General features: G+C 55.6%; 13 protein-coding genes across 13 annotated transcripts; 6 read left to right on the top strand and 7 right to left on the bottom strand.

Annotated features, from left to right (window-relative positions):
• The first annotated feature begins 652 nt into the window (after positions 1 to 652).
• BU26DRAFT_348549 (aromatic compound dioxygenase) lies at positions 653 to 2,318 on the top strand. Its single transcript, XM_033822418.1, has 4 exons — positions 653 to 1,352; positions 1,403 to 1,545; positions 1,594 to 1,756; positions 1,814 to 2,318. The coding sequence occupies exons 1-4, from the start codon at positions 1,016 to 1,018 to the stop codon at positions 2,245 to 2,247; spliced, it is 1,077 nt and encodes a 358-aa protein (XP_033682486.1). The 5' UTR covers positions 653 to 1,015; the 3' UTR covers positions 2,248 to 2,318.
• BU26DRAFT_348550 (uncharacterized protein) lies at positions 2,319 to 3,195 on the bottom strand. The gene has a single exon (XM_033822419.1). The coding sequence runs from the start codon at positions 3,146 to 3,148 to the stop codon at positions 2,390 to 2,392; it is 759 nt and encodes a 252-aa protein (XP_033682485.1). The 5' UTR covers positions 3,149 to 3,195; the 3' UTR covers positions 2,319 to 2,389.
• A 384-nt stretch (positions 3,196 to 3,579) lies between these two features.
• On the top strand, positions 3,580 to 4,049 carry BU26DRAFT_566454 (uncharacterized protein; the record flags this gene model as incomplete). The annotated part of the gene is made up of 2 exons (XM_033833529.1): positions 3,580 to 3,610; positions 3,703 to 4,049. 2 exons carry the CDS (start codon positions 3,580 to 3,582, stop codon positions 4,047 to 4,049), a joined length of 378 nt encoding a protein of 125 aa, XP_033682484.1.
• BU26DRAFT_597405 (uncharacterized protein) lies at positions 3,988 to 5,667 on the top strand. The gene has a single exon (XM_033834997.1). It carries the CDS (start codon positions 4,133 to 4,135, stop codon positions 5,306 to 5,308), a length of 1,176 nt encoding a protein of 391 aa, XP_033682483.1. The 5' UTR covers positions 3,988 to 4,132; the 3' UTR covers positions 5,309 to 5,667.
• An 823-nt stretch (positions 5,668 to 6,490) lies between these two features.
• Positions 6,491 to 7,288, top strand: BU26DRAFT_506709 (uncharacterized protein; the record flags this gene model as incomplete). The annotated part of the gene is made up of 2 exons (XM_033826939.1): positions 6,491 to 6,573; positions 6,649 to 7,288. The coding sequence occupies 2 exons, from the start codon at positions 6,491 to 6,493 to the stop codon at positions 7,286 to 7,288; spliced, it is 723 nt and encodes a 240-aa protein (XP_033682482.1).
• A 2,536-nt stretch (positions 7,289 to 9,824) lies between these two features.
• Positions 9,825 to 10,178, top strand: BU26DRAFT_377649 (ankyrin repeat protein; the record flags this gene model as incomplete). Its single annotated transcript, XM_033822537.1, has 1 exon — positions 9,825 to 10,178. A coding segment is annotated over one exon (354 nt), but the record flags the coding sequence as incomplete, so codon positions are not given.
• Positions 10,179 to 12,749: 2,571 nt separating this feature from the next.
• Positions 12,750 to 13,199, bottom strand: BU26DRAFT_566452 (uncharacterized protein; the record flags this gene model as incomplete). Its single annotated transcript, XM_033833528.1, has 1 exon — positions 12,750 to 13,199. The coding sequence occupies one exon, from the start codon at positions 13,197 to 13,199 to the stop codon at positions 12,750 to 12,752; it is 450 nt and encodes a 149-aa protein (XP_033682480.1).
• A 571-nt stretch (positions 13,200 to 13,770) lies between these two features.
• On the bottom strand, positions 13,771 to 15,447 carry BU26DRAFT_506706 (uncharacterized protein; the record flags this gene model as incomplete). Its single annotated transcript, XM_033826938.1, has 1 exon — positions 13,771 to 15,447. The coding sequence occupies one exon, from the start codon at positions 15,445 to 15,447 to the stop codon at positions 13,771 to 13,773; it is 1,677 nt and encodes a 558-aa protein (XP_033682479.1).
• A 455-nt stretch (positions 15,448 to 15,902) lies between these two features.
• On the bottom strand, positions 15,903 to 16,993 carry BU26DRAFT_541421 (S-adenosyl-L-methionine-dependent methyltransferase; the record flags this gene model as incomplete). Its single annotated transcript, XM_033831597.1, has 2 exons — positions 16,698 to 16,993; positions 15,903 to 16,537 (listed from the first exon to the last, which is right to left on the bottom strand). Exons 1-2 carry the CDS (start codon positions 16,879 to 16,881, stop codon positions 15,903 to 15,905), a joined length of 819 nt encoding a protein of 272 aa, XP_033682478.1. The 5' UTR covers positions 16,882 to 16,993.
• Positions 16,994 to 17,327: 334 nt separating this feature from the next.
• On the bottom strand, positions 17,328 to 18,997 carry BU26DRAFT_566449 (carboxylic acid transport protein; the record flags this gene model as incomplete). Its single annotated transcript, XM_033833527.1, has 3 exons — positions 17,328 to 18,023; positions 18,083 to 18,392; positions 18,441 to 18,997. 3 exons carry the CDS (start codon positions 18,995 to 18,997, stop codon positions 17,328 to 17,330), a joined length of 1,563 nt encoding a protein of 520 aa, XP_033682477.1.
• A 265-nt stretch (positions 18,998 to 19,262) lies between these two features.
• BU26DRAFT_566448 (uncharacterized protein) lies at positions 19,263 to 20,032 on the top strand (the record flags this gene model as incomplete). The annotated part of the gene is made up of 2 exons (XM_033833526.1): positions 19,263 to 19,754; positions 19,805 to 20,032. 2 exons carry the CDS (start codon positions 19,263 to 19,265, stop codon positions 20,030 to 20,032), a joined length of 720 nt encoding a protein of 239 aa, XP_033682476.1.
• A 441-nt stretch (positions 20,033 to 20,473) lies between these two features.
• Positions 20,474 to 22,917, bottom strand: BU26DRAFT_348500 (photolyase). The gene is made up of 3 exons (XM_033822415.1): positions 21,317 to 22,917; positions 20,925 to 21,256; positions 20,474 to 20,863 (listed from the first exon to the last, which is right to left on the bottom strand). The coding sequence occupies exons 1-3, from the start codon at positions 22,639 to 22,641 to the stop codon at positions 20,640 to 20,642; spliced, it is 1,881 nt and encodes a 626-aa protein (XP_033682475.1). The 5' UTR covers positions 22,642 to 22,917; the 3' UTR covers positions 20,474 to 20,639.
• On the bottom strand, positions 22,918 to 23,993 carry BU26DRAFT_348506 (uncharacterized protein). Its single transcript, XM_033822416.1, has one exon. The coding sequence runs from the start codon at positions 23,764 to 23,766 to the stop codon at positions 23,194 to 23,196; it is 573 nt and encodes a 190-aa protein (XP_033682474.1). The 5' UTR covers positions 23,767 to 23,993; the 3' UTR covers positions 22,918 to 23,193.
• Positions 23,994 to 24,227: the final 234 nt, after the last annotated feature.

The following is a 24,227-nucleotide window of genomic DNA, read 5'->3' as shown; positions in this document are numbered from 1 at the left end:
CACTTTTGCCGCTCTGTATACCACCTTCCTCGGAATAGCCACGAAGCAATTTTCCTGCATGAAGATAGAGTGCGCTTGGTCCGATCTGAGCGCACGTGCGATGCTGTGGCATGTAATATCAATCTCGCAGTCGGCTTTGGCTCTCGGAACTGTGGGGTAAAGCCAAGTGCCGAGAGTCAATATGGGCTTCCCTTTCCGCAAGCCGGTTGCTACCCGGGCACACACAATGCGATTTCTCGAGGAAAGCTTTTGAGAGACGCAAGGCGCATGCGCTATTGTTGCCAGCTCGAGGAGACAGGGCGAGAGACGTCGCCTCGAACGTGGACGGAGAAGGTAGGTCGGCATGAAGCCTGACGTGCTCAAAAGTTCAGACGACGGCGTGTCATCTATCACGACACTATGCGCAACACGAGACATCCCCCGATGGCTATCGAATCATGTCGTGCTGATTATAAGCAATAGAGTGGCAGAAGCTACCGTTCAGTCGCAATTCGCCCCCTCCTCAGCGCCTCCCCTCCCCCAACATGTCCCCTCATCGTCTCTCCAACTACCGAGTGAAAGAACGCGCCACCTCCATAGGACCGGCTAATGTTCCGTAAGAACCTTCGCCGCAGACACACCAATTACCCAGTCAAGCTTTTCCAAGTGCCACCATGCACCCCAGACGCCAAGACCCCGCATGGTCCTCACAATTCATTCTTCGCAATCTAGCCGAAGCTCACCGGCCTTGGCTCCATTTCAACAACCTATCAGCGCAACTGCGATTATGACCAGCAATCTCGTGGGCCTGGTTGCTGTATAGCAGCTTTTGAGCAGCAGGAGCAAGAGATGGAAGGAGAGAAGCAGTGCACGCGTAAGATCCGGGTGTCCAGATGGCTGTCGGCAAACCCAGGAGATATCCCGAGAGGCAACATCTGGCAACCGGGCATATAATAAGAGAGGGCGCCGTCGCCGTGGCTTTCGTGCGTCTCGTTCTCTTGGCCAACTCGATTCACGACTTCGAGACAACATCGCCATGGTTCACTTCTCGCAGGCTTTCGCCGCCGCTCTTTTGGCCTCCGGTGTCGTTGCCCACCCGGGCGGCAACACCAACAAGGAAATCCTCAGGAGGCAGGCCCATCTTGACCACCCCGAGCGACGATCCGTGCAGTCATGCAAGAGGGACCTTGTGGAGAGCGGCTGGGTCAGGGAGCAGCACTTGAGGCGTGAGGCTAGGCTGCACGAGCTGCGAGTTGCTGCCGGCTTTGCGAAGCCTGAGGATATTGTTCGCCGTGATGTCGGCGAGGTTGAGGACGAGTATGGTGTGAGCGCGGCTTGCACCCTTGATCCCGAGGCCACTGAGGGCCCCTACTGTAAGCGATCCCTTGCAGGACATCTCATGAAGTGTACTGACGCGGCATAGGGGTCATTGGTGAGCTCATCCGCCAGGATCTCCTCACCGGCGAGAAGGGCGCTGTGACGCACTTGGATATCAACGTCGTCGACACGTCGACCTGCAAACCTGTTACTGATGCCTACGTTGAGATGTGGGGTACCAACTCCACCGTAAGTCCTCCCAGGATCAGCATAGGAACTCGATACTAACGGCGTTAGGGCGTGTACACCGGTGTCCAAGCACGCGGCAACGGCGACGGCTCCGCCACCGCGATCGCAACCAATGCCCTGCGTGGCCTGCAGAAGACGGGCACGAACGGAACTGCCACGTTCATCACCCTCATCCCAGGACACTATGTTGGCCGAACCAACCATCTGCACAGTATGTCCTCTTTCATCCCTCTCATATCAAGGGACCGCGTCCACTAACCCTCCACAGCCATCATCCACCACGGCGCCACTCTCCTCCCTAACAACACCATCCAGGGCGGCACCATCTCGCACGTCGGCCAATTCTACGTCGAGCAGACCTTCCTCGGCCAGGTCGAGAAGACGGCTCCCTACAACACCAACAAGCAGGCCCAGACGACCAATGCCCAGGACATGCTGTTCAACATGGGCAAGCAGGGCGGTGATGACCCAGTGTTGAAGATCTCTCTCATTGGCAGCACGATTGAGGACGGCCTTTATGCGACTATCGATGTTGGTGTTAACCCCAAGGCCAGGCAGAACCCGCAGCCTGTCAACATGTGGACGGCGCAGGGTGGTAAGCCGGTACCCAACAGCCCCTGGACTGGATATCCGGATAGCTGCAGGTACTGCGGTTTCCGCCCGCCGAGGAAGGAGAAGAAGGAGGTCCTCTATGAGGCATAGAGGGGTTTGTTGATGCTTTGGCGAGTGATAGCGGAGAGTCGAGCAGTTGGAGATTGAGCAGAGTTGTAGATGAATAGGAGCTTGTTTGCGCTTCTCTACCCATGGTGTATCTTCTTGTCTTCTTCAGATCTCGAACAGCAAGTCACGTGGGTCTACCCAGCCCATCAAGTACGCCCCTCGCCCTTGCATCTTTACCTAGCCCCCCATCGATATCCACCTCCTTGAACGCAACCAATAACCGAAACCCGTGCTTCGAACCCATCTCTCCCGCCGGCCTTTCGTATCCTCGCACATACTCCCATCCCCTACGTCTCCAATACTCCCAGTTAAGCTCGTCCACCACGTGAATCCAGAGTCTCAGCTTTCTCCTTCCGTCCTCTTCCCCTTCTCCATTCCCATTCCTACCCCTCTCCCTCTCCTGCCTCACAAGCTCCTCCGTCAACTCCGCTATACACCGCCCCGCCAACCCCTTCTTCATCCACCCCATCCGCGTCGTCACCGTCTTAATCTCCCACCCCTCCTCTCCCGCCTCCTCACCGCGCCCTTCCATATCGCCGTTCCACCGGCTCACGCTCGCACACGCGACGGGTAAGTCGTCGGCGTACGTTACGGCAAAGATCCCATCAGCTCCGAGGGTGTCGTGGATAGCGGTAGGCGAGGAGAAGCGGTCGCTCATGACCCAGCGACCCTCCAGCGACGGATTGAAGTATTTATATCCGTGGTTTACAAAGGCGGTTATGCGTGCTGCGAGGCCCGGGTCCGCGAGGAGATGGCGCGCGTGGTGGAGGCGCGTTTCTAGCTTTGCAGGTTGTGAGTCACACGGTGGAGGGGTGGGCGTGGGTGTTGGGAAGGCGGGAGGCGTCGAGGTGACGCTTATAGGTGGGTTCTTGTCGGTGGCCATTGAGAGGGGAGATTGGAATGAGGTAGGTAGGAAGAATTGAGGTTGAGGATTTGGAGGGGCAAGCGGATTGTTTGTACTTATCGAGGGCATGGTGCTCGTATTTTGGTGCGAGTGGCTTGCATTCGGCGATGCAGGGCCTTCTTTGTTGGGATTAGCGTCCTGATCCTACATGGCACCGCGTCCGCGATCGTCGCACGAAGTCATCTGATCCAGGCAAATTGTGAAGTCTTAAGGAATATCCTGCGGATATCATCACTTCTCAAGAGGAGAGACTAGATTAGAAACACCTAGTCTGAAAGCCGTCCAGGAGCATTCTACCTCGAGCTTGTCACATCGACTCGAAACCGACGGCTGCAGAACAGTGAACCTCTTCCCTGACGCTCGGACCGCCGCTTGCATGCTGAAAGACGGCACAGAACCGCCTCGGACCCATGCTTGACCGAACCCCGCAGGCAAAACGCGGTAAGCTTCCTCCGCGAGCGCGTGATACGGCTGTAGGTTAAATCAACGTCTAGATTCATGTAAATGCAAACCACCCATTGACGGTCCTACAGCGTATACTGGCAACAGAGCCGACGGCGATTCAACGAACATCTACGGCAACGTCTATGGAGACGTGCACTTTCCCAGCAGGCCCCGCGGGCTAGCAACCAGCCAGTGCCTCCGCGACCTGAGAATCACGGACCCACGCGAAGACAGAACACGGATTGAACAGGACAAGGACAGGCTGCTCAAACAATGCTATGCCTGGATTCTGGACGACCCAGGGTTCCAGCACTGGAAGACACATGTAGACGCGCGACTGCTGTGGATTAAGGGCGACCCGGGCAAAGGCAATACGATGATGATGATGGGTCTGATCGCCGAACTGTCTCAGGGAGATGTGGCTGGACTGTCATAGAAGACGATGTCAACGATTCTTGCCAAACTAAAAGTTAGCTCTAAGCTCAGCTCCAAGCTCAGCTCCAAGCCCAGCTCTCAGCCATGTCTGCTAGCGTACTTCTTCTGCCAGAGCACCAGGTCGGAGCTGAACAACGCAGCCTCGGTGCTCCGAGGGCTCATTTACCTACTCGTGGTGCAAAGAGAGGATCTCATACGACATGTACAGAAGCGGTACGAGACTGCAGGTCGGCAGTTATTCGAGGGTCCAGCGCCATCTATGCGCTGAGGGAGATTCTGTCAGACATCCTAAACGGCGATTCTCTGCAACTGACGTATCTTCTAGTCGACGCGCTCGACGAGTGCGCATCCGGACTGTCCGATCTCTTGCACATCATCACCGACCACAATCTAGCCTGGCGGTCGAGAGTCAAGTGGCTGGTGACGAGCCGCAATGTTCCAGACATTGAGCGTTTCCTGCAGCCCGACTCGCTCGGCGTCAAGGTCAGCCTTGAGCTCAGCGCTAGTCACGTGTCGAAAGCGGTCGCGTCGTTTGTAGACTTTAAGGTGCAGCGCTTAGCCGCCGCACAAAGTCACGATGCTGAGACGCAAGCAGAGGTGCAGCTGCTGCTCCGCAAAAAAGCAGAGGGCACGTTTCTGTGGGTATCGCTGGTTTGCAAAGAGCTGGAGAGTGTGCCGCTGTATCGTACGCGAACAGTGCTGCGGGAGCTGCCGCCCGGGCTAGACCCGCTTTACGATCGTATGATAGAGCAGATCCTGGCTCAGAATGATACACAGACGGCGCGGTTCTGCGAGGACATTCTTCGGTCCGTCACCCTCGCCTACCGACCGCTGCGACTGAAGGAAGTCGCTGCTACTGCCGGCCTCCCTACGAACGAGTTTAACAATGTCCAAGGAGTCACCGACCTCCTCTTCGAGGACGACCAGCGTATACGTTCAGTATATTTCGAATGTGATGACGTTCGCATCGACCTTGGCGACGAGCGCATATTATGTCTTTCCGTCCGTAACATCTCGCATGGCTACCTTGGCGAGGAGCCGTATGCCACAAGGCAGTGCCTTCTCCTCTACCTGACAGGCAAAGGAGAGTCGACGTATTTCCGAATTGGTAGGTGGGATGTTGAGATCCCAGAACCGCCCCGTCCGTGGATTGTGAGAGGTGTGGATTACTCACATTTGCAATTGGAGAAGCCCAGGGAGTTTGATTATTCGAAGCCATCATACGAGGGATGGGAAATGACCGACGTGACAATTCTGTAGCATCGGTGAGGGAGCCATTCCAGCACAGTGACTATGAGGTATTATTGATATGGGATGAGTTTATTGGCGGAGCCTTGATACGAGGGAACGGAAACGGAAGTGGGGGTTGGAAAAAGCATGGAGCAGCTGAAAGGGCCAGCAATCAACGAGCATCCTTCAAGCCCACCCCCGTGGAAGGGCTGTCGGCAATTTCGTGGCGTTCTTTCGGTTCGCCCAATGCTGTTCCGGTGAAGTACTCGGTTCGCCTAATCGCCTAGTCCTCAGCGTTCGCAGATTAGGGACTTCCGACAGCTAGCCGAAATCGGTAATGGTGGTCAGACGCAAACAGGGAATGTAACGTGGCCCTGCTTATGTAGCCGAAGATACATACCCGCGCATTTGGGTCCTCCGAGAGGAAGGCAACAGGGCAAACCGCCCCATGTAACTGGAAACACGCCAAGCTGCGAGAGAAAATCAACCTTTACAGGGAACAATCTTAACCCCTCTCATTCGTGTCATTCTAATTTCCAGCCTCTTGAAACCGACGTTCATCAAAGCACTTTACCACCGCAAGAAGGGCCTATTTCTGGCCCTATTCTAGAGAAATACCTAACCTATCTTTATCTGATCAGACACCGCCGCCCACAAGTGCCGTTGACATTTGACTGCCGGCCTCGGGTGTGGGCTAGCTGTCCTGCATCTGTGAGTGGGGTAGAGAGGATGGTGTATTGGCGACGCCTTACCATCAGCCTGCTGTTTCACCCGCCCCCCAGGATCGCTTGTTGAACCCTTTCGACGGGTCCCCACAGATCTCACGAGTCACAATGCAGATCCTGGGCTTTGTGGACGCTCAGCTTTCGCTTTTTGCTGCATTCGTGGTCTGATGACAGGGCTGTAATTGGTTGATGAAGACACGAGACGAGAAGCCTCCTGCAGCCGAACACTGATCTAGCACCTATCCCCGCAAAAACTCCGTCTGTGAAACGTAAGATCCAATCAAGCCCGTTCTACTAATCTGAAACCTTGCAGTAGGTAGAGCTCGTCCTGATGGGATTTAAGCTGCCGACAAAGCCTTTTCCTATCTAACCACCGGCAAGGCGGTTCTCGGATTCCAAGTACTCTGAATGAACACCAAATATTCTTGGTTCTTCAATTTGATTCACGGCATTCCCTCTCCTGAGACACAATCAGGTCATCAGCGCAATGGCTAGGTCTGATCGTACGTTGTCCGTTGAGCAGATTGCGGTGGCCCGGTTGGCAATTCAGCATATGCAGGCTCGGCGCAGGTAAGAATGCCTGCATATTGATGCAATTTGCTATCAGTTGTCAAAGGCCGTAGAGGCTAATGTGTCGTAATGTAGCGCACGTTACGGTCGATGGGACGAAGCCTTCCGCAGGCTTAGCGCTAGTGACAAGGCGACGCTTGGCCTGAACAAAGCACTGCGCATCAAAGTCCAAGACTTCACTCAGTGCCTCGAAAAGAAGAAGAATGAATGTGATGAGAAGAAATGGAAATTGAAGCTGTTCAAACGGAATGATGGGAGCGAGGTTAAAGTCCGAGACATCCTCGAGAAGATCGTGTTCTGGTTCAGGAGATTCGAGAAGGTTGGAGACATGGTGGCCAGCTTCGATCCGATGCACGCAGCTTTGCCTTGGGCTGGCGTCAAGTTTCTCATCGAGGTAATGTTCCTTCCATGGAGGCGTGCCGTGACCGGTGGGTTGCTGATGTTTGTTATTCAGATTGCTGCCAGCGACTTCGAGACGTATGCTAAGATGGCTGACGGACTCGAAATAGTGTCACGCGTCATAGTGCAAGTCGCAGAGGTGGAAAGGGACATGCCCCGTTCTAAGCTTACAGAGCTCAACACGGAGCTTTCTCGGACAATTGTCGACACATATGTCCAAGTATTGAAGTTTCTGGCAATGGCCCGAAGGTTCTTCGACAAGAACGCCGGTGGTAAGACGCATCACTGGATTCTCCATGACTTCGGCAAGCACTAACCCGGATGCACCTAGTTCGATGGGTAAAAGGAATCTTCCGAGGCTTACAGTTGGCCGTCAAAGAATTAGTGGATGGTATTTCAGAAAAAATTACCAGTGTGTACCGTATATCAAACGAGGCTAAGTGGCAAGGTAGGTGACTAGTATATGTACTAGACTTGCCTGTCAGCAAGCGAGGTCTAGAACCAGACGAGTATGATGGACTGACACTTTCCTGCCAGAGAGCAATGCGAAAAGTGAGGAGCGTCACAGGGAGACCATGTCATATCTTAAAGAGCTGTGCGAAGTGCTCACAAAGCCCAAACAAGCTATCCAGGAACAACGGGCTCAGATCCGGGAGTGGCTAGCGCCAATAGTCACAGATGGTGCTCAAAAGAAGGCCTTCAATCTTCGACACGGAACGACGTGTGACTGGTTCCTGGCAAGCCCCAAATTCGAGAAGTGGTCCCAATACGACAGCAAAGTATCCAAGATCCTTTGGATTCATGCTCCCGCCGGTTTCGGCAAGTCGGTCCTGTGCGCCAGGGTCATTGACCACATGCAAGGGGACAGCAGCAACTACGGCCGGGTGCTGTTTTTCTACTGTTCTGGAGAAGATTCTGCCAGGAGACACCCGTTCGCCATTCTTAAGTCCTGGATCTGGCAGTTGGTTGCCAGGGTGGACGAAGCTGTGGGCACGGTTATGAAGGATGAGCAGGCGCAGCAGAATATCAACGACGGAAGCATTGCCTCGGAAGCTGAACAAGACTACCTATGGTCACTTCTCTCCAAGCTGATGACTCAGAGCTCCCATTGGACTCTGGTCATAGATGGGTACGACGAATGCCTCGACGTTCATACAAAGATATCCAAATACGATACAGAACCATGCCGAGCTCACTTTCTGCAGAGACTCTCCGAAACCATTCGGGGGACGGGCATCCGAGTCCTACTGGTGAGTCGTAATCAACCGGACATTGACACGGCTCTGAAGGAGTCTTGCGTGAACCCAGAAAGGTTGGAATTGATCGAGCAGGGGGTCACGAAGGAAGATACAAAGCAGGACTTGTCGTCCTACTCGCAGACCATCTTCGAGAACAAAATTGGCAAGAACAAAACACTGAGCGCAATGGCAGACGAGGCTGTTGAAAAAAGCGACGGCATGTTCCTTTGGATTTACCTTATCGACAAGAAGCTCGGGAAGGGCGCCACGACTAGGCGGGTCAAGGACTTGGTGAAGAAAACGCCTAGAGAGATATACGGCGCTTACCGGGCAGAACTGGACAAGATTCTCGACCCCAATGGGGACAATACCGCTCGAGCGGTCGTGATTCTCAAATGGATTCTTTATGCTGCTCGACCGCTGACTGTGCGCGAAATGACCGAGGCGCTTGCTGTCACCTTCAACGAGGAACCCCCAACATACCCCCACGAGGACCTCCCCTCTGACTTTGCAGAAGCGGCTGTCAGCGAGGAGTACGTTCAGAACTATATACGTATGCCGTGTGGGTCACTTATTGAGCTGCGCAAAGCCTACGAGGACACGCCGATGGAAGCGTGCACGATCCACTTCGTCCATTTCTCGGTCAAGGAGTATTTGCAACAAAACCCATCCCGTGTCCCGACGTCAAATCGTACGCTTTGCTTTGGGGCAGAGACCACCGAACACAACTGGGTCGCTTCCCTATGTCTCCAATACATGTGCTACGACGAATTTGACGACGCGGCTCAGACTGGCGTTGCCAGCATGTCCACCTTCAGCCGGACGTATCCGTTTTTTTCCTACACTGCCGCCAACTGGCACGACCACTATCTCCGAGGCGAAGGCAGCGATAGTAGGGCTGAAACCTCAGAGATTTTGTGGGGACTCTTCAGCACACAGAATTGGAGGATCTGGGCTGAGATGTTCGAAAGGCACTTGCACGAGACAAGTCGTGATGCAACTGGCACGTTACGGCGGCCGGGTGCTGGCAAGCGTGCTGATAGTGGCTACGAGAGCCTGGAAATTCCTGAAGCTGATACTTCCGACATGTCAGATGGCGAGGGTTCAGTGAGCGGGTCCGATCGTGAAGATTCAGGGACCGAGTCAGAGGACGAGAAATCCAAAGTGTCCGACTTCGCCAAAAAGGATGAAATTAGCCCGAATCCAGTTTACTATGCTGCGATGCTTGGCCTCACCGAGGTTTTGCAGCGGCTGATCGACCGCAATCCAAGCGGCTGCTCCCTAGGGGGAGGAGAGTTGGGAAATCCCCTCCAAGCAGCCGTCGTGAATGGAGAGGGAGCAGCAGTGAAGATATTGCTCAAGCATAAGGCCAATCCCTCTGAAACAGGCGGAAGGTACGGCACACCCCTGATTGCGGCGGTCGTGCTCGGATCGAACGACATCTTTGGTCAGCTTGTTGATGCCTGTGGGGAGCTGGACGCCGTCGATGGAGATGGGAAGACGGCGCTGTACCACGCCTGCGCCCTCGGGTCTCTTGACATGGTCAGAAGGCTCATTGAGGCGGGTGCCGACATGAACTTGAAGCCCAAGTCTGGTCGGTCGCCCCTAGTTCGGGCGATAACGCGGGACCACCTTAAAGTTGTTGAGTTTCTCCTCAAAAGCGGCGTCAACGTGAACGAGCGAATTCGCAATAACGAAACTCCTCTACTACTCGCCGTCGAATCCCGGGGCGAGCCTATGGTCCAGCTTTTGCTCGAGCATCACGCAGATCCGTGCCTATCCAACCGATGGGGTTTGACGGCGCTGCATGTGGCCTGTTACGAAGGCTCAGCAGCACTGACACGGCTGCTACTCAAGCAAAGTACTATAAAGGTGGATAAAACGGACAATTTCGGATGGACGCCATTGCACTATGCCGCTCAAACCGACTCTAAAGCAGTCGCCGAGCTTCTTTTAGCTCACGGTGCCTCTCCCCTGGGAAAAGAAGGGGGTACCGACATTATGACACCCTGTGGCGTGGCGGCGCAGGAATGTTCCAAGGACGTGATCGAGTTGTTTAGCAAGCAAGAAACCATACGCGCTAATGATGCTGCGGTCTCCGAGTTATTTGCCGCGGCGTTGGACACCGGAGACGCGAGTCTCGTCGACTCGCTGCTGAAGTCTTCTATACGGTCAGGTCTCAGCGTCGACGATGTCCGGGATATCTTGGAGTTGGCCATTAGGTCGGATCGGGAGGATCTCTTCAACACGCTCGTAGAGTGCATACAGAAGCCGAAGACCTCGGATACGGACTTGACCAGTCTACCTGATCGCGTGGTGCTTTGGTCCGATGACGAGGAGCACACGATCGCAACTATGTCTTGGGGCACCGATACTCAGAAGGCAATGGCTTTGGATACCATCTGGCGATCCTATACCGCAGCAAGGGATATCGTTCCTGATGCGATTCTACCCATAGCGGTAGCCAACCGGGCGCTAGACGTGGTCACACTGCTTCTGCAGCGAGGAGCCGATGTCTATCGCCAGATTCGATTCAGCGGTGCCGCGGCGTGGTCGCGATTCTCTTCGTCGTCGTCGCCCATGTCCCCTCTGCTAATGGCTGTCTACCAGAACTCGCGTGAGCTCGTGGCGCTAATGCTGGAGAAGGGCCAGCGCCCGGCGGCTGACAAGAGCGGGATCGCTCTACTGACCGCTCTGGAGAGCGCCGGGAATAGGGGGGGCATGAGCCGCACCGACCTGACGAGGATGCTGATCGCACATGGCGCCTTAGATGCAGATGCCGACACCGACAGTATAGGAAAGGGGAATGCTACTGTTCCAGAGCATGATGATGCCGTGCCGAAAGAAGAGGGCAACGACTCCGGAATAGAGGATGATCTGTCTGAAGATGCAGGCACGGACACCCAGGTCAGCGCCCCCCGCGACGACGAGAACCGCGATCTCGAGTGGTGGCAGAACGCTCTCGTCGGGGAGTGGGAAGGACACTACACCTATGATTATGGGGTATCCCGCCCCGATTACAAGGAGCCCACTTCGTTCAAGGTCGATGAGGCCAGTAATAAGTCTCTGAGCATGCTGAAGAAGGATGTAACGCTGTTCGAAGGTTGCGGAACAGACGAGGTCGCGAAGTTTGATATCCATGGTCAGGTCAAGAGTGGAAGGACTGTCCGATTCGTGAAGCTATATCCCAGTCATGGCTGGATGTATGAGGGAATGGTTGAGGAGACTGAAACCGGCGGATGGCGTATGAAAGGCCAGTGGGGCTCCAGATTTGGTGCATCCAATGGCGATTTCGTGCTGACAAAAAAGCTGCCAATTTAAGCTTTACGAGACCCAAGTCACTAAAAGTCGCGTCAAATTCTCCTTCAAGTTCGATGTTTACTTCGTTCATCTCAAGTAGGATATTTCTATACATGACGAAATGCAATCCGACTAGAAAACCACGTAATAGAATACTCCATTCAAGACGAAACCGTCGGATATAGTACCTTAATATGGCTGGAAATAGCCTTGCTTGTTGCAGGGTTTGAATAGTAGACATTGTCTCGCAAGAGCCGTAAATTAGACCCGAGTACCCTTCCAGATCAGCGAGGCCGATGTTGAAGTAGGCACCTGGGCGTAAGAGATGAAAGGAATAGTTAAGTAGTAGTCGGCAAATACGGAAGGATGCGTATATACTCCAGCCTACCAAGCCACGTCGTCCCTAGCCTTCCCGCCTTCTAGAGATGCTTGAGGATATGGCGGATGATGTTGAGTTACTACGTGAGATCATTGGCCTTTGTAGCTCATTCCTTACGATTCGAGAAGATACGGTCTATTTTGTGCACCAGTCTGCAAAGGACTTTCTATTCAGGAATGTCGTTCACGAAATCTTCCCATCTGGAACAGAGGAGGTCCATTACAATATATTCTGTAGATCGCTCCAGGTTATGTCCAGGACGCTCCGAAGAGACATGTACTGTAAGACAGTTAGTAAGGCAGGTGGACGGTATACTAAGAAGCAGTAAAAGGATATATTAGGTAGTACTAATATATAGTTAAATTCTAGAATTTTACATGTGCTGCTGCGGACGGAGGTATACAGGAGTTTAACCGTAGGGATATTATACCAACACAATGGAATAGCTATAAGTTGCGGTAGGCGAGCCAGCGTCTCAGCCTTTTATGCTATTATTTGTGAGAAGATACTCCAAAGGCTATCAGCATGTCCAGCATCCAAGCCATTACCAGGGGAAAGATCTTCATATCTGCAATCTAAGTCGATTAATGGCGAATTCGTATAGTTGAGCTCGCTGCTGCTACAGACAGACCTACTCGCAGATCTATCAAGCACGAAGCCTGATCTCATCCTAGCATCCAGAACGGCAATCCACACTCCCTTTCGAACTATCTCGCCAGCACCATCCCCACATTACCCACCAACACACACTCCTACATCCACACACCCCGCTCCTAAAGAGCGTGAGTCGACGAGGACATTTGCGAAGTGTACAGAACGCCGACGGACTCTACTCCCCTCATCCCATCCCCTCCTCACCCTCACCACAGCCTCCTCAGCCCTAACCTCCTCCTCCTAACCCGCCGACAAGTCTCATACGTCCTACACTCCACCACAATGCGTCTACTCCCATACGTTCTCGCCCTGCTTTCATACGTCCTCCGCATCTCCTCACACAGCGCGTGCTCGCAGCACGCCATGCAGTGGTGCTCAGCACCTACACCTACATCCATCCGCTCGTCTACGAAAGGCGGGAAGGGCTCGGTTTCTCCGGCGGCTTTGCCGACGCCGAAGCCGGCGTCTGTGATGGCGCCGGGGGAGGTAAGGGTGGGAGGGGGGAAGAGGCGGGTGAGGTGGGCGGAGGAGGAGTCTGTGAGGTTGGGCGTGGACTTGGACTTGAGGGGCTTGGGCTTGGAGGTCTTGGGCTTGGGCTTGGTGATTTTTCTGGGCTTGGAGCTGATGGTGGTGGGGCGCTGGGAGTGGGCTACCATTTTTGTGGGATGGGACGGTATAGGAAGGGGGGCTTGGGATTGATGGCGGGGTGTGTTAAGGGAAGGGGAGTTGATATAGAAGGTAGGAGGTGAATTGGATACATTGTGGAACATTGTAATTGGACGCGGTGAACAATGGGGAAGGATGCGGGACTTGGTCTGGCGGACATGGGAATGTGGTGGTATATTCTCGTAACAGGTAACAGTCTGGATTGAAGCAGATGTGTGGCTAGTAGTGCTGTCTGAAAATTATAGAACAAGAAGTGGAGGCACCCTCAACCGTTATGTCACACCTCCTTCAAATTCGTCGCACTGTCACCCAATTCAATTACACCGCAGTCGAGAATCATAAAGCCAATTTGTGAAAGTGGATTGTAATATTGCATGCGTCAATCCTCCGAAGCAATGGTACGTGGATGTCCCGGGGGCGTTGTGGACGAGGGAAGGGGCGAAAGGAGAGTAACCTCTTCAAAGGCTGGTTACTTGAACAAAATTAGAATAAAACTGCGATACAGTGAAACAGGAATCCGATCTTACCTCAGTCAGGTAGTCTGTGGATCCCTCCTAGTGTTTACTTGAACCGAGCAAGGAGCGGATGGCAAGCACACAGCTCGTGGCTCCAAGGATGGCGGCAAAGACCACAAGTCGGGTGCTCCTTCAGCCACTCGCTGATGCAAGCAGTATGGAAACTATTGCCGCAACCTGCCATGCACCACCACAGGTTTCCAGGGTCACTGCCGTCCATGGGTTCTTGGCAAACGGTGCACTCCTCGGTGAAGGGGCGGCGGGGAACGTGGGTTTCGCAGCGCTGCTGGAGCTGTGTCTGGTATGCGGGTTTTCGGAGCTTGCGGCGCAATCGGTCCACGGCTTTGCGGGCTTCTTCTTTCGCCTTGCGATCTTGCTCATCGGCCTGCAGTTGGGCGGCACGAGCTTCTGCTTCGGCATTGCGGGCTTGCTCTTCAGCGGCGCTGGCTTCCTGTCCAGCATAATGAGCTCGCTCTGCCGCCATTCGGACATGCTCCGCCGCGATGCGAGCTTGCCCTTCCGCGATACGAGCCTGCTCTTCTGTGATGCGAGCCTGCTCTTCTGCGACGCGCGCTCGCTCCTCGGCGGTACGAAATCGCTCTCGCACGGTGCGAATCTGCTCCGCAGCTCGCATCTCCGCCTCCCGAGCCGCCGCAATGCGTTCCCGAGTCTCCTGTTGAACGCGCTGCGCGTGCGCCTCAGTAGCCCGCATATGGGCATACATATCCTCAATAGACACCTCAACCGACGGACCACGGAAGAGGCGCTTGCGCAGGTTCCGCGAGCCACCTGGCTGGTCAAAGACGCTAGGCAAGTTACGTGGGCGTGGTGGGAGTCCCGCGAGGATACTACGGCGGGAACGAGCCGCGCGAGTGCTGGCTGGTGCAGGCGGTGGGGATCCTGCGGGTTGGGGTACAGGGGCGCGGCGTTGAGGTGGTGATGGACGCGGGCGCAGACGGGCTTCCATGGTTGTGTCGCCAGATGACGAAGGGGAAGGTGGGGGTCGAGGGCTCAATTCACCCGCTGAGAACGGAATGGGCGAGGAGGGTACTGCAAAGGGTCCAACGCTGTCAGTCTCGGACAGGGCGTTGGAGGGATTGCCGTCCATAATCTGGCCAGCGTCTTGATTTTGCTGGTTGGCGGGCGCTGGGTTGCGCCACAGGTGTTCATAAGGGTCATGTGGGAGCTCCATGACATGGTCGAGGCGCCGCAGCTCGCGGATGATCTGCTGGGCAGGGGTGAGCTCGGGCTCGGGCTCAGGCTCTGGCTGAGAGGACGGCGGGGAGTCGATGTCCATTGCGTCGAGTTCCCCAGCAAGCTGCGTACCTTGGGTAGGCGGCGGCGGCTCGGTGGAGGACTCAGCTGCTTCTCCGTCATCTTTGTCACCACCTCCCACCTGAGCACCAGTCTCCTGAACTCCTACTCCCGTTGGTCGTGCCGCCAGCACACCCTCCACCACCTGCATATACCCGCGAGCAATCTCCTCCGCCTGACGCGCATGAGTCTTGCACAACCCAACCCCAAGCAGCAACCAGAAGTGCTCAACGGTGACATTCTGCGGGCTACAATGCGCCAGGAGATCGAGGTAGCGGTGCTTCTCCGCCGTGTTGTGGGCAGACAGCAGCTTCTTGCAGGTGGAAGCGGGGTCGCGTATGAGGTGGCCCAGGCACTTGTTGTCGGCGGCGATGTTGAGGACGACGAGCGGGTCCCATAGCGGGGGCATTGTGGTGGTTGGGCGGGAAGGCGAGGGGCCGGTTGAGCTTGCGGTCGAGGCGTGTGTTGATATCAAAATGCAGAAGTGGGGTCGGGAGAGGTTTATATACATAGGGCGTTGAGAACGCGCACAGGGCAGTGCCGGGGTAGGTCCGCCGACAGTGAAGGCTTCACCTCGTCCTGGTACAATACAGGAATTGGTAGGTCAGCAGGAAGTGCTCGAAATGCAGGTCATAGCGTTTCCTATGCGTTCCTCCTTTATATCTGTATTCAGCCAGGGCCGACCCGTGGAATCGGAAACCGTAGAAGCATAGAGAAGTCGAAATCCCGTAATCTCGAATAGGACAGGATGTGAGAGAGGAACGAGAACTCAGATTGCAAACGTCTTAACCATATCACCTACCCACCACCCACCATCTACCATCCAACCGCCCCCTCGCCCCAACCCCGACGCAAACCCCCTCCCTACGCCCTGATAGCCTCAACAATAACAAACGTCGGCCTCTCTAGCCACCTCTCCCAATAGCCCCCCTCCTTCCTCTCGTCCGGCACCACCGCATCCCTCCAGCCCAACCTCAACCCCGCCTCTGCCGCACACCTCTCATAAACCTCTTTCCTAAACTGAAAAACATCAAACTGCACCACAGGCTGCGTATGCGCGACCACACGCGCCCTAATCCCGACCTCCCTCCCCGTATCCGGCGCCACATACCGCTCCTCCAAAACCAGCACATCGAGGCCATAAAACGCCATCTTCGGCTCCTTCATCCGCTCGTCGTGCACATTCGTCGTGATGCCGATGAACCGCCCGCCGGGGGCGAGGTTCTGCGCGATGGCTTTGAACATGCTAACGAGCTCGGCCTCGGTGCCAGCGTAGTTGAGGAACCAGCCGGCGAAGATGACGTCGAAGGGGGGCGAGGCGGGGATGTTTTCGGGCTTGCTGCAGTCTGCGACGGAGAAGTGGAGGGTGGGGTGGGCGGAAGGCGGGTAGGTGGCGAGCGCGCCGGCGATCATGGCGGCGGAGATGTCGTAGCCGTGGACGGAGGAGGCGCCGAGGGAGGCGAGGAGGGCGGTGTAGCGGCCTGTGCCGCAGGCGAGGTCTGTGTGCAGGAGGAGTCGGTTAGCATAGTGTTACCGGATTCTTAAGCTGAACATCAGTCTTGGAAGGGAGGTGTGGAATTTGGAGTATTCAGTTATCACGTGCATCTGGTCTAGAGAGTGGGGATGGCCCGATCCAACGAGAGACTCAAGACAACGCACCAAGGCATCGTTTCCCTTTGATGTCCCCTAAGGCAGCAACAACAGATGGTCGCTCGGGTTGCACAGCAGGCAGGTCATGCATGGAATTGTAGCGTGTGCCGATCTGATCATACTGCGTGTTCTGGGTCGAAGTCGCATCTCCTGCCCCGCCTGTTACACCCGCAGTACTATCCTGCATAGCCATCTCAGCAGTAGCGAGGACACTTCGGATTAGTCGAAAAGGCAGAACGTAAGAATCGAGTAGGCGTTGCTGACGGCGCCCGGGAGGGTTCCAGAGTCCTGGAACGAGAATGAGGGATGTCGGCTGTAGAAAAACGGCCGAAGGCGGGGTGGTCGCGTATCCTACTGAGAGGCTGAGCTAGTGACTAGTTGCGTTAGTAAACTACTCGACAACGAGTCAGCGCCACGCCCAGAAACGAGGGCTGCCAGCATGAGTGATCCGAAGCGAGGACTTGAGGGTCATATCAGCTCCCCGGGGTTTTGAAGGTGAAACGAGTGTGGTATTATTTAGTCCTACATGGCGGTATATGTCGAGTGTAGAGTGATGGCACTATCCGGCAGTATTCTCCTCAGACGGGCCGCCTTCGCCCACTGCGACTATCGGCCTTGTCATCCACCTGCCTCTGCAGATCACTTCTTCTCAGTGTCTCTGTCTGTGGACCCCGTCTCTTCATCCACAGTTTCGGTAGCCCTAGTTTCCGCTTTCTCGTAACTAACGCGACCCTCCTCGATGTCCTTCGCAACCACCTCAGCAACTGGCGGACCGACAGTCTCGAAATGACGGCCCCTCTTCTCGGGACCCAAAGCTGTGGTAACCGCAATGCCGAGAGCAATGATGGCTGTCGCTACCCCCATAACTGGTCCATAAGCCGAAGCCGGCTTTCCGTTGCTCGACTTCACGGAGTGGCTCTCGGCGATGGCGTTGACGATTTGAGCGGAAGGCGATGAGATCATGTTCCCCAGCTGGTATGTAACACCAGGGAAACTAGATCGGAAAGCCGGAGGAGACAGCTCGTTCAGGTGGATCGGGATGACTCCCCAGGCACCTTGGACGAAAAATTGGATCATAAACCCAGATGCTGAGAGGCCACCCTCAGTTGTGGGAAGAATCCAAGCAGGGATAAGGCAGGCGGAGATGATCGCGGCGCAAATGATAGTCCGGCGTCGACCAAACCACTGAGAGAGGTATCCGATAATGGTTCCGCCAACGCACGCGCCCGTCTTCATGAGGATGGAGGCGCGAGTAGCTCCGGCGGAGGGAAGCGCCTTCTGCGTAAGCATGAAGGTCGTGTAGCTGTCCTGACTAGTATGCGAATAGTAATTGAACTGGAGAGAGTCAGCTCCGTGACCGTTTGATATCAGACACCCTGGCCCGGCAGACTCACCCATGTCATCAAGATGATGCAGTAAATGCACATTCTCCATTCCTGGCGCAGCATCTTCTTGGTCTCCTGCCAGAAGACGTCGGGGGCCTTTGCTCGCTTGCCAGCCTTCCTGGCCTCGATGAACTGCTTGGACTCAGGGAAGCAGGCACGAACAAACCCAATGCCGATGGAGAGTCCAGCGCCGACCCAGAAGACTGTTTTCCAAGAATTCGTTGAGCCACCGACTCCGAGGTTCACGCAAGCCGCAAGTACATAGCCGAAGGAATAGCCCTGCTGGAGGATGCCGCTCATCAAGCCTCTCGCGTTCACACTACGACGGATGTTAGCTTGGTAACCGCATAGATTAGGATAAGCTTACGGGCAATTCTCCAAGGCCATCGCAATAGCGTTACCGTACACTCCACCCATGAACAATCCAAACAGGCTTCGGACTGCAAGAAACTGCTGGAAGGTCGCCGAGTAGATGGTCGCGATCTGTAAGAGACCCAGGACGATCATGTTCATCACCATCGGCCATTTTCGGCCGAACTTGTCTCCAGCAAGGCCAAAGATGGCGGCACCGACGGAGCGAAGAAGCAGGGTAAGAGTGATGGCGGTGGTAATGTCTGTGTTGGTCCGATGATAGTACTTGGCGAGTTTGGTTGTCTGGATTGAGAGGGCATGGAAGTCGAAAGCATCTGCGGCCCATGCGCTGAAGCCAACCAGAAAGTATGTCCAGTCCTTGGCATTAAGCTGCGCGAAGAGGCTGATAGGGTTCTTCAATGGAGCAGGTGCTTGCCATTCCGTGTGCTCTTCGCCGAAGTCGTTTGTGACGACAACTCGCTGCTTCCAGATGAAGAGGTCTTTCCAGCCTTGCTTGGCTGTGGCGAAGGTGCCCTTAGCCAGAGGGTCCGCAGGGTCATAGCCGGTAGCCATGACGAGTTGGAAATTGGAAAGAAAGACTGTTACAAGTGGTGACTGCTCGATAACCAAAGGTCCCAGCAGGATCCAGCATGCGGATTTTCAAGCGGGGACCAGTTGCTCACATATATAGCCAGCGGGGCAAGCTTCGGCGGGGTTCCCGCCATGGGAACACGCCTGTCGCTCGTTGGGCTCGCAGGATGATTGTACCGCATCTCGGAGGGTGTGACGAGCCAAGGGATGCCAAGTGGCCCAGAGTAGCAGGTCAAGAGCAAGACGCATGCTCAGTGAGCCCACGCTCAGGCAGCCAAGGCAACTAAGCACTTCGGCGGACCGGGCGCACCCAACGTACGGGCGAGGAAACGGAAGCAGAAACAACTCCATCGACGACGATCATGTCGCGTCCAGTAGGAGGTACATTCGCGGGAGGGTGCACGTCCAGGCCCATGACCCCACGGGGATCCGACTTTCTCCGCTGTTTGTGTCGTACGCGAGGAATATCGGTGCGGGGACGCCAACCATCGTCAGCGCGTCCTGGAAGCAACGGTACACAGCCATTTCTTGCGTCCCGGATGGCGTAGAAGAAGCCTTCGGTGTAACACCTCAGCAGGACTTGAACCAGGAAAAGCTCCCGCCGAGGCACGCCTGCCGTCCGCTTGGCCGACAGCTTGGCAGTCCACCCCGCCGGCAAGCATTCTCGGTTGAGCTGAAGCTCACCGTATTTGCAGAAGCTTCAGCCATTCCTTGTGCGCCGAGAGAGGAAAAACGGCGCGTACGACAGCCAAGGACAGAGGCGTGCAGGCGGGCTGACGATAGCGTCAGCCGAGCGTCTTGCTCGGGCTTCTTTCGACCGCCGTCGCGTCGTCCATGTTTGCGGGTGGAACGTGTAGCACGGTGTTCGCGCCGGCCATGTATCTAAGCGGTAGAGCCAGCGGATTAGAGACCACGAGGTTCTGGGCGGAAAGCGTTGTCCCGTTGCAACCGCCGAAAGATGGTATTGGAGTGCTGCTGGAAATTTGTCTCTTCCCTGGATCATTGCACGAATGCTAATGGGAGCGTTGGTGCCTGACAGCCGCCGTGGACAACCAGGCTAGACAACGGCCGTTATCTGGAGTAGCTAGTGCTTTGCGAAGAGGGCATGTTGGATGGTAGCAATGCGCGAAATAAGCATCGAAGCGATGGGAGGTGTTGAGGTTTGCTCGCGTGCTCGGGTCGTTTCGGACAGTTGCCGGCCGCGGGGAAGCCGCCACGCGCCCACAGGTGTTCCCCAACCGTGCGCATCAACCACCAGCCACCTCCAACACCAACACCAACCCCAGCTCTAGCTTGAGCTCTAACAACAACGTCCTACTAACCCTAATCCTTAATCCTAGTTGCCGTCGCACTCTCACATGCTGCCCGACCGCACCCGATCCCAATTCTCGCCCTGCATTCGGCCGCGCAAGCCACCCTGCCCCTCGGAGAAAAACCCGACACCAAACGTGCTCTGTCACCGTCTATCCATCACCCGTCGAATGCAATACAGGCTGTCATCCATTGAAGGCCCGATAAGTAAGATTATGCCAAAGCAGATACTCCAAGATCCGCAAAACTCCAAGCTCCCTTACAACCACGTCCCAAAGAGGTCGGTCCACAAGTTCCAACAGTAGAGAAGTATTCATGCAGTATCCCTCCCAATGCCCGCCTTATACCTCATCAAACACCTCTCCCTCGCGAACTTATGCTCCACAATCGGCTTCGGATAGCCATTCCTCCTCGCAACCTCGGCCGCCTTCCCCCCATGCTCGTACGGGTTATGAATAGCCATACCCTCCACGCCCTGCAGCTCAGGCACCCACTTCCTGATAAACTCCCCATCAGCATCGAACTTCTCGCTCTGCACTACACACTTCTCGTCAGTACTCCAGCAAAACACATCAGAGTAGAAGCATAGAATACGTACACCACGGATTAAACACGCGAAAATACGGCTGCGGATCCACGCCCGTCGAGCTCGCAAACCCCCAGCCGCCATTATTACTCGCGAAATCGCCGTCGATAAGATGGCTGATGAAGTACTGCTCACCACAGCGCCAGTCGAGCAGAAGATGTTTAGCGAGAAAGGACGCGGTGACCATGCGGAGGCGGTTGTGCATGTAGGCCGTGTGGTTCAGGCATCGCATCGCCGCGTCGACGATGGGGTAGCCGGTTTTTCCCTCGGTCCAGGCTCGGAAGTGCGCGTCGCTGTACTCCCATTCGATGTTTGTGTATTCGAATTTGAAGGGTTTGTTCATGCTAGCCCGCCAAATCAGAATGAGAGTCTCATGGTAAGGGGGAAGAGGAAAGGTAACGTACCAGACATACGGCCAATGCACAAGGACATGCCTGTAAAAGTCCCTCCAAGCAACCTCGCTAATCCAGCCGCGTATCCCCTCAATGCCGCCATCCAGCTTCTTCGTACTATTCACATCCCTTGCCATCCTCACGCTCGTACGCGCCGCCAACGTACCCGCGGCATGATGCACACTCACGCACGCGGTGCTGTTCGCCGAGGGGAAATTGCGCGTTGCCTGATACCGGCCGATCTTCTCCGTCAGAAACAGCTGCAAGCGGTCGAGAGCCGCGCCTTCACCCGCCGGCCAGAGGCGTGCGAAGCGCTCCTTTTCCTCGGTGGAGAGGCCTTTAGACGCGGGAGCTGGGGGGACCGGCATGTCAAACAGGTGCTTGAACCTGTCTCTGAAGCCCGGCGGATTCCTCCCAGGCAGCGGCCTCTCATCGAGCAGATGCGGGTGCGCGTGTAGGTGAGCCACCCAGCTCCGATACCACGGGGTATACACCGCATACTGCCGTCCACCGCCCGTCCTCAGACTGCCCGGCGGGACAACGCAATCGTCGTGCTGCGGCTCGAAATTAATGCCTTTCTCCGCGCACAACTTCACCAGCTGCGTCTCCCTCCTCAACTCATCAGGTTCGTACTCCAGATTGCAAAACACATTCTTCACACCCCACTCCTCACACACCTCCACCAACCTCCTCTCCACATCCCCGCGCTCCCCAACGCACTCCACAAACAGCGGTACATCCAACTCCGCCAGCTCCCTCCCCAGCACCCCCACAGTCCTAATTTCAAAATCACATTTCGCAGGACTAACCAAATGCGCCTCCCAATCGCGCGGGCTGAGAATCCACACCCCAATGACACCGACGCCCTTCTCCCTCGCCAGCTGCGCCGCCCTGCTCAACCCCGTGTTATCCCTGATGCGTAAATCCCGCTTGAACCAATGCACCACCGCCGCGCCCGGCTCTGCGTTCCTCACCCGCTCTCTTTGCGCTCTCGTCGCGTCGAGGGCGCGGTTGAGCAGCTCGATCGGCCGCGGGATCGCGTCGGCGTTGTACAGCGCGCAGCGCTCATTGCTCATTTCCGCGGGGTAGAAGCGACGGTCTACGATGCCGGTGCGTTCTTCCGGGCGCGAGTGGTCGAAGTGCGGTGCTTCTTTTTCTGCATCTGGGTGTTCTTCGTCTTGGTGTTCTGTATCGCCGCGTCCTGTTTCTCCATTGGCAGGAGATTGGCCGTTTGCGGCTGCTGGCTTCGACGCTTTGGAGCGCTTGTTTGGCGCGGTGCCTGCTGGGTCGGTGTATGCGGTTGCGTTGGCCGCCTTTGCTTTGCGTTTTGGCGGCATTGTGGAGGGAGAGTTCTCTGTGCATGCAGCGAAAGCAGACTGTCTACAGTAGGGAAAGGAGAAAAGGAGAAGCCGCGACGCCGAGCTTAGCTCCAATCGCGCCTTCACGATGCATCGCGACGATCCCGTCCCTGTCCGATCTATGACGCTGCGGTAGGTAGATCGCCAAGTCGATTCGCGAGGATGTCAAGCCCCCCTCAGCCACATCAGATGTGCGCCACAACCTGTTCCATGCCGTTTAGTACAGTCGTGTTCTGACCCGCGAGGTGTACTCCTTCATAGGCACGTAGAATGGCACGTATAATCAGCTATGAACAATCTTATTTGCACGGTGAAGGCTAAAATCCGAAGAATTTCCTACCGCAAGATGTAGCGCAAGTGCCTGCTTCCCACGACACCCTTGCGAACCGGCCCGGGGAACCCCGGCTAGTCGCCGTGGTGAGAATTGGACGTTGGGACCTCCAGGAGGTGGGCGCGCAAGACTGAGATCCTCCTCGCGGACCTCGCGGAGCGAATGGATGTTGGTGGTCGGGGCCTTGATGCCGAGGTCGCCTATCTAATGGTACTACTGTTCGTCGGCGTGGAATCCTGTGTAGAGGGAACACTATGAAGCTGCGATGTCCGTCTACGTCGTATTGCGAGGAGAGAGAGAGAACGTGTTCTAGCGCGTCGGGCAACAAGTATTAGCTCGAGGCAAGTCACGTTGTTCGCTCCAACAGCAGCGGTAGTTTCGGAGGGTTGACCTGAGAGTTCGATATCGGCGCTTTCGGCGCGCGGGATGCAGCCAAGTAGAAGGGTCAGCCTTGCCACAATTAAGTAGCCAATCACTCTTAGCTTTTTCCTTGACATTGTCTCAAATGAGTAGGCGATCCGACCATGGCGCAACATGGCGCAACAATGCGAAATAGTCGTCCCATGGAACTTACTCGTGATCCACTGCCTTTTCACGGGTAGGGCTGTGGAGAAACTGTCGGCGATGCCGATCACATGGATCCAGGCGTCCCATGTACCGAAGGATCGACTACGGCTACTACCCCAACGCGTAGTTGCAAGAAAGTTCTGACAGATATAAAAAAGTTTGTGGTAGAAGTAGGCATTGCATGCCGGAGTCGAGGTGGAATTCATGCAGGGGCGGTTTCGCCGTCGTAGCGTTCTGCAACGGGCCGGTGAGGATCAGAGCCCAGACACCGAGATGTTTGACTGTTCAATATCCGAGGGTTGCCTGAGGCAGGCAATTCTGGTGCGCCCTAATATGGTGGTGTTGCGCATTGAGTAACAGTGGGGTGTCCCTGGACAGGACGTTGCACAAGGGACTGATGGGGATATCCAACGCACATAGCCCGGACCGGCTTCGCCCTCATCCCACGCCGAAGTCCATACGCGTTCTGTCATCTCTTTCTTAAGGCCATCTGGGGGCTCTGGGCGGTCTGAGTGGCAAGTGCCAGGGGACGAATGGCACGTAAAAGCGGAGGGTTCCTCTCGCAAGGCGCAATCTATGCCAAACACTTAGTCTCTCACTGTCAGAGCCTAGAACCTGTGCTAGGCCGGCATTCCGCCCCAGTCGCAGAACATTCCGTATCTCAAGT

This window comes from Trematosphaeria pertusa (assembly GCF_010094035.1).
Source record: "Trematosphaeria pertusa strain CBS 122368 unplaced genomic scaffold BU26scaffold_9, whole genome shotgun sequence".
In the NCBI taxonomy this organism is placed as follows: domain Eukaryota; kingdom Fungi; phylum Ascomycota; class Dothideomycetes; order Pleosporales; family Trematosphaeriaceae; genus Trematosphaeria; species Trematosphaeria pertusa.
Note: the sequence above shows the minus strand (reverse complement) of the source record. Positions and strands in the feature narration are given on the sequence as shown.